Raw genomic sequence first — 7,443 nt, 5'->3', positions numbered from 1 at the left:
GAAGAAATGATTGGAAATGACTTTGGAAATTTCAAATAATGCGATGGTCTGTAAATTTACTCATCGTGCTCATCAATAACATGCTTAAGTGTTCGATATGGAGTTACTTGATTAAATTGTTACTTGTTAGCCTCTTTGTGGTTGGAGATTGGGTTAGCTTCTACAAAAACCTTTGAGTAATTGGTTTGTCACATAAGGAAGGTATTCTAAAGTTATGATTTCTCATTTACAAGTCTTCTTGGCCATTATTCACAGGTAACATCAATGCTATCTCTAGGACATTGCTATTTAGGATAAGGATTCCCGGAGTATCAGATTTCAGTTGTATTAGCCTTCTTGAGAGCTAATGTAATATGCACAATATAATTATAAAAAGTTGGGTCATTGAATGGGAACTTGACCACCTTGGTCATTTTCTATTAGCAGTATTGTAAAGGAAGACAAAGGATTCAGGTTTCATCCAACCGTTGAAGAGCTCATAATTTACTACCTTGGAGTCTGCGAAGGAGGTTGTTAATCCCCTCTAAACTTTTCACGAGTTGTCTCTTTTTCCTACCAATCTCACCAAATACATGTTTATTCCAGGAAGTCACTTCCTCCCTCAACTTGTCTGAAGCAGGAGTCCAAGCTTCATGATTGTTCCAAGAGGATTCCACGAGACGAGGAAAATCCTCATGAGTTAGCCACGCTGCAAGGAACCTAAAAGGGCGAATAGTCATATCTTCCTGGGGCTTACAAAGTTGAAGAAGCATAGGTTTATGATCTGATTTAAGCTTAGGAAGGTGAAGAACTGAAGCCTCTGGGAAAGACGCAAGCCAGTGAGCATTCCCTAAAGACCAGTCAATCCTCTCTTTAACACCTCTACCCTCCCAGGTAAAGGGAGGACCCTTGAACCCAAGATCAGAAAGAGAGCATTCCTCAATACAGTCTCTAAACTTACTCATGGACAACAAATTAGGGGGAGCACCTCCCACTTTGTCAGAAGCATTCATGTAGGAGTTGAAATCTCCCATGACGATCCAAGGCTCTGTTATCTGAGAGGCAATCCGACGCAGTTCCCGCCAAAGAAACTCACGGATGGAAGTGTTAGGGCTCCCATACACAAACGAAGCTGAAAAGGACGGTTGGCCACTCCGGGGAGTAACACGAACGTGGACCAGCTGACGGTGGGAAGACAATACCTCAACTGATCCCCAACTCTTGGACCAGAAGATCCAAATGCCACCAGAGAAACCTTCCGCTTCAACCACGAAACAGTCATCGAAACCTACAGTTTTCATGTTAGGGCTCCCATACACAAACGAAGCTGAAAAGGACGGTTGGCCACTCCGGGGAGTAACACGAACGTGGACCAGCTGACGGTGGGAAGACAATACCTCAACTGATCCCCAACTCTTGGACCAGAAGATCCAAATGCCACCAGAGAAACCTTCCGCGCCTCGAGTGAGTGCCAATGTCATCAGTTTTGTTATTTTATCATCGAATTAATCTGCCTTAAATTAAAATCGCTCCAATCAATCGAAACTAATTTATAACGTTTTGGATTAATTGAATTTTTCGGTTTATCTTTTTTTTTTTAATTTCCTTTGACATTGTATAGATAAAACTCAACAGTATATAATATTTAAACAATAACATCATTATAACATTTATAAATGATAACATAGCAATTCTTTAAAAAATGAGTTTAATGGATATGCACTGACAGTGTAAAATAGTTTTACACAGTCATCCAATCAAAACATGTCACATAGGAGAGATAATTACATTTGACTTTAATTTTAATTAAAAGAATAAGATATTTTCTGATTTGACGGAATTCAATTGGATGTCTGTGTAAAACTATTTTACACTGTCAGTGCATATCCATTAAACTCTTAAAAAATTATGATTATGTTTACTTTAATGCATATTTATTAAAATAATTAATTACTTGTACTCAAATTCAAACGTATAAGATGGTAAATTACTATTTGACACATTTATTTGTGACGGTTTCTAAGTGCAAGAACACTTTGTGACGGTCAAAAATCGTCACAAATGTGAGTGTCCAACAATGCACTGCATTATTCATATATTCATCATTTTTTTATTAAATTTCTATAATTAAGTACCGGTCATATATATATTTATAATAAATATTTAAACATATAAGAAAATAAATATATAAATATTATGAGTTTCATATTATATTAAATATTAATGGTATATATGATATGAGGCGATGGCATAACGTAGGCGGTTGATCAAGTTGAATCTGAATTTATAGACCTGCAGGTTGGCTAGCTAATTCATATGCGAATTAGGAAGATTGTACTGCAAAAAGTTCTTGCTTGTTTTTTTGGTTTGGGCAAAATTGCTTCAAGACTAAATATGGGTGACACCATAGATTTCACCGTATTGTCTTGAGGATCTAAATATTGCTGAGTCATTGCTCATCAATAGTTTTTGGTTGGAAAAATTTGTTTGATTTAAAAAATAAAAAATAAAAAATGAGAGCATCTAGTTAAGCGAAAATACTAGAGGGGCCAAAATCATCCATAAATTATATTAGGGGATGAAAATGTAATTAAGCCTCTTTCAAAAAAGAAAATGTAATTAAGCCAAATAAAAAAAATAAAAAATGGCCAAAATGGATAACTCGTTGCCACTATTAAATTATGCGGTCCATTTCTGTAATCTGTTTAGTGTCTTAACGTAACTTGCAAGTATATCTTTCTTTTCTTAGTTGACCAACAAATCTCTCTTTTTATAATATGCATTATGTTAGCTTTTATATATAAATAACATCAATAATAGTTTGTTCTTCATATATTAAATTTCAATGTGCTTTTTTTTAATGAACATGTAAATGTTTACTCAATATTTAGATATAACAAAATTTTATTTTGCAAAATGCGGTGAGGAAAGAAAGATTCTTGAAATCTTGGATTGTCTTAATTACAAAATTAATTTTACTTTATCTCGAATGCTATTTCTTAGTTCTTAAAATTATTTATGTGGGCTCGTACTACCACATCTGCTTAAGCGACTCTTTGCAGATTTTGCTCCAACCATGAGTTCTTAGTTCTTAGTTTTTAGCACTATTCATCCGGTCCACAATACCATTATATTAATATTTTTTATTTCCATATAATTTTGATTTAAATTTAAATGTTAATTCAATACTTTAAATTAAATGAATGTCAGAGAAAAAAATTAATTTCTTATGTTAAGAACTCATAAAGTAAAACTTCTTATATAAGAGCATCTTCAATGCTAGTTCTTATTTCTTAGTTCTTAGCACTATTCATGTAGGCCCGTATTGCCACATGTGCTTAAGCAACTCTCAAGCAATTTTGCTTCAACCATGGTTTCTTAGTTCTTAGATCTTAGTTCTTACCACTATTCATTTGGTCCCACCAACCACATTCACTACAACAAATTTGCCATATACCAACGGTAGAAAACTATCGGTAAAGGGTTTAAAACCGTGGGTATAACCCAAAAAACCTTTACCGACGGACATCTCATTTCGTGGTTTTTAATTCGCTATACCCACGGATAAATTTTCGTCGGTATATCCTATAGTGACCGTTTTGAAGCCGTAGGAAAATACTTCGAGATATACCTACGACTTCTTCCGTTGGTATAGGTATTAGCACTACAAAAAAATGTTTTTTAGCGGCGGCTTCTAACCGCTGCAATTGTACAAGTTTTCAAAAACAATTAACATCAAAATAATGTAAACATATCAAACATAAACATATCTAAGCATCAGATAAAACTTAATACTACTTTATTCTAGAAAACAACATAACAAAGCTTACATAAAGTAACTCAAAATATAGGGTAATTTGCTTTTTTCCCAATAGCATGAATAACAACCCAATTTGAAAAAATAAGTTGGTAGCTAACTAAAAAATATCACTTGTAGACGATTTCAATCTGAATCCAATCCCATTAGCCTTTGGAAATTCCTAAGCCAAGTTGTACCAAAGGCAATAGAACAGAGAATCATAAAGAAAACAGAGAATGACAAACTTAATGCATAAACTATTATACTTACACCATATAAACTCATCTTGGTAAAGGCTTGCAATTGATGCATTGATAATAACACAACCATTGCTTTGGTGAAGGTAAGGAAGAGCCACAAGCATTGGATAAACATTCCCCCAAATATTAATATCCTGAGAATTAAATTTTTAAAGACCATATTATCTAATTGATAGACAAAAAACATGAAGATTATTATGTAAGAATTTCAAGATTATAGAAGCAAGGAACAAACAGCATGGGAGATAATAAAATGTCTAACCTGTCATATCATTTATGGCACTTTGGGCATCCTGCATATTAAATGCATAAGGACATGTCAGTTTACAAATTCAACACATAATCAACATTATCAGATTTTGCTGGATTCTATCACAATGCTATGTAGATTTTTAATATATTAAATACTTCTTTTCATTGTATGGTTTCTAATTTAGTTTCATAACATGTCTCTAAGGGTACTGTTTTAAAGGCCTAAATTGAGAAAACAAGGCATTCACAAGAAAAACATAAAAGCTTACCATATAACCTCTATAAACAGCCTGGATTTTAGTAGCTGAGGCATATTGGTTCTGTTGTTGCTCTCTTTCAAAGTCCCCAACTATTTTCTCAATGCTACTTGGCTCCCTGAAGATGGGGATGAAAGAATTGGTCTCTCCATGCCTTTGTTTTCCTATCACTTCTTCTTCTCTTTTGAGTTTTTACTATCTGAATCCTACTATATTGATAAAAATGATTAGATATATCAGATGCGTAGAAACTCAAACAAGTTCAAATTGGAGCAAAACTTGCTGTAACTTTAAAGTAAGAGTTATGCAAACACTAGCTTACACATAAAATAAACATCATCATGTAGATGTTGCTTCCTGCTTTAAAGTTCAGAGAAAAGAGGCATAATATCTTAAAACTAATGCAGAAAGCAATATAATGTTAGAGTGGTTGGATGAATGACAAGTAACTTCCTAGATAAATTTGCAATATTTCTAATAATCTGTTACTAGTTATGAGGAACCTAATTTATATTTTACAGATGTGTTTTAAGATGTGAAACATCATAATACATCTATAATGCTTGTAAACCAAAAGAATGAAATTTTTAATTCTGCCACAGATCTGTCCATAACAGTTCACTGTCACTAGATTTTCAACAAATTTATTCACAGTGACCCTATCCTCTTTGCATTTTTGGATCAGTAGTGTGATAACTGATTTGGTTACAATTGACTGTGATAAAGTGAGTTGAAAATGAAGTAGTAAATTTTCAAATATATAATACAATTACTAGGAAAGTGATTTTCCTAAGGTGAGGTTGTGAAATCCTACTCCTACGATTGATTATTATCCATTGCTGAAGCTAAGGTTTTATAGTTTCATCCCAAAATTGATTTTCGAGCTAGAACTCATTGTCAAAGAAAATATCCAAACACTAAAATGTTGATTTTGAAAGTGAAGAATCAATTATGACATTCACAAACAAGCATCCAAACAGAACAGGTTAGACATCATGATGAAGATGCCAAATGAAAAACATAACCAAAAACAACAACATAACCAAAATTTCACATTTTTCTTTATAGATAGGAAGGAATTTGCATTAACTACCTACCTTCCACTTGGGCAGTGTGTGAAAACCTTCTTGATTGCAGCAAACTAACTCCCCTTTTTTCCCATATCACTAGCATTACTCTCTCTTCCTATAAGACAAAATCAAGACAAAATTTTCAACTACCTCCTATTATAAGATAAATTCACTAGTTGTAAGATCAAAATCATTCATGTATTATGAATTGTAGTGCAGGTGTTCCACATACCCAAGAATTGCTAAAACTGTACATTCAAGTAAGAATTTGCCTCCGTGAACAATCAAAGGCTTCACGTTCTTCTATTTGCATCCTAGTTTCTAATTAGCTTTTTCCATCTCTTCTAAAAGCAAAAAAAATGATAGTAAGTCATATCACATAAGAGCATCTCATAAACAGAGGAGAAATGGAAAGATAAAACCAACAGCAACAAAAATAATGAAACAAAAATCAACAGAGACATGTACCTGACATTCTTGTTTGAAGAAATAACCTGGACAATATCAGTAAAAGGAACATCAACAACACGATAGAAAATTGAGCATAAAAAATGGAAGGTTCTACTGTGTGGAAGAGTCAGTGTAAACCCTTGGAGTTACGAAATCCCTAAATTGCATTGTTCGAAAGGGTTTCCAAGCTCAGCAGCCTTGGGATGGAAATGGAGGGCCTTGAGCTTCTCGCCCCTCTCCTAGTGAATGAGTCCAACATCCACTATGGCTAGGGCGGAGCCATGAGAACCTGCTACCCAAAGGCTCAAACTCATGAAGATGGAGGTTTGGTTGAACGACGAGATGGCGACGGTCGCCGGAGTCCACCGCGGAGAAGACAGATCGGTGAAGATGGCGACCAGGAGCGAGGCCAGGAGCGATGATGAAATTGAGTGACAGCGTGGTTAGGGTTAAGGGATGAACACATTATGGGAGGGAAATGAAATTTGAGAGAGAATTTCCGGGAAACAAAAGAAGGGCCAGAGTTAAAAAAATTAAGGTATCAGTAAAACATCTAGCGATAAAAAGAAAGATTTTGTGGGTATATAATATCTATACCTATACCTATAGTTGTGTATCTGTCACTAAAAAGAATTAGTGATGGTAATAAGTTCCCGTTGGTATACAGTACTTATACCCACGGTTTAAAATATGTCCGTTAGTATATGTTGCTTATACCCACACTTTTTACCACTGTCACTAAAGATGTCTGTGGCTATATGGCAAATTTGTTGTAGTGATTATTTATACTTTTTATTTTCTTAAAGTAAAAAAAAAACTAATAAAGTAATAAAGTAATTTGGATGAGAGAGAAATAATTAATATTTTAAGCTAAGAACTCAAAAAGTAAAACTTCTTATATAAGAACTGAGTTCTTATTTTTAAGAACTAAGAGCTCCATGTCAGCACCTTCAATGGTAAAGTTCTTAGTTCTTAGTTCTAAACTCAAAAATAAGAACTAAGAACCTTGCATTGGAGATGCTCTAAGAACCTAGTTCTTATTTAGGTTCAACGTCATCCCCTCCAGTGGTTAATAACTCAGTTCTTAGTTCTTAACTCAAAAATAAGAACTAAGAATCTTGCATTGAAGATGCTCTCTATTTAAATAATCAATTTTAACATCTATTTGATATAATAAGATTTTGTGGTGGCCTCCCTCATCTATAAAGGTCTAACGCTGACCTTCTAGGCTTTTGTGAGTCCTGACATTTTGCGCATCGTTGTGCAAATGTCTTCTAGATATGCGCTTGTTATTGGGGAGGCCAAGACAGTTTTCATTGCATGAGAAGTTTATAAATGGTGTTAGTTAAGAGAAGACAACATTATGCAACAATTAT

The 7,443-nt window shown here is 34.1% G+C and overlaps 1 protein-coding gene and 1 long non-coding RNA gene across 6 annotated transcripts; both read right to left on the bottom strand.

Moving 5' to 3' along the window:
- Positions 1–476: 476 nt before the first annotated feature.
- Positions 477–1,460, bottom strand: LOC130719379 (uncharacterized). Its single transcript, XM_057570002.1, has one exon. It carries the CDS (start codon positions 1,458–1,460, stop codon positions 477–479), a length of 984 nt encoding a protein of 327 aa, XP_057425985.1.
- A 2,296-nt stretch (positions 1,461–3,756) lies between these two features.
- LOC130721525 (uncharacterized) lies at positions 3,757–6,655 on the bottom strand. Of its 5 annotated transcripts, none has more exons than XR_009013490.1 (7): positions 6,206–6,655; positions 6,086–6,111; positions 5,850–5,961; positions 5,645–5,732; positions 4,560–4,756; positions 4,301–4,331; positions 3,757–4,172 (listed from the first exon to the last, which is right to left on the bottom strand). It is a non-coding gene; the product is annotated as an uncharacterized LOC130721525 (long non-coding RNA). The 5 variants fall into 5 exon arrangements; XR_009013491.1 differs by having other exon boundaries at positions 5,850–5,958; positions 6,206–6,654; XR_009013489.1 differs by having other exon boundaries at positions 4,560–4,753; positions 6,086–6,654.
- Positions 6,656–7,443: the final 788 nt, after the last annotated feature.

The sequence above is a fragment of the Lotus japonicus genome, chromosome 5 (genome assembly GCF_012489685.1).
Source record: "Lotus japonicus ecotype B-129 chromosome 5, LjGifu_v1.2".
Taxonomy (NCBI): domain Eukaryota; kingdom Viridiplantae; phylum Streptophyta; class Magnoliopsida; order Fabales; family Fabaceae; genus Lotus; species Lotus japonicus.
The sequence above is the reverse complement of the archived record's forward strand: the minus strand, read 5'-3'. Positions and strand labels throughout refer to the sequence as shown.

Coding starts and splice junctions, on each gene's coding strand:
- LOC130719379 (XM_057570002.1), bottom strand. CDS start 1,460: ATGACATTGGCACTCACTCGAGGCGCGGAAGGTTTCTCTGGTGGCATT.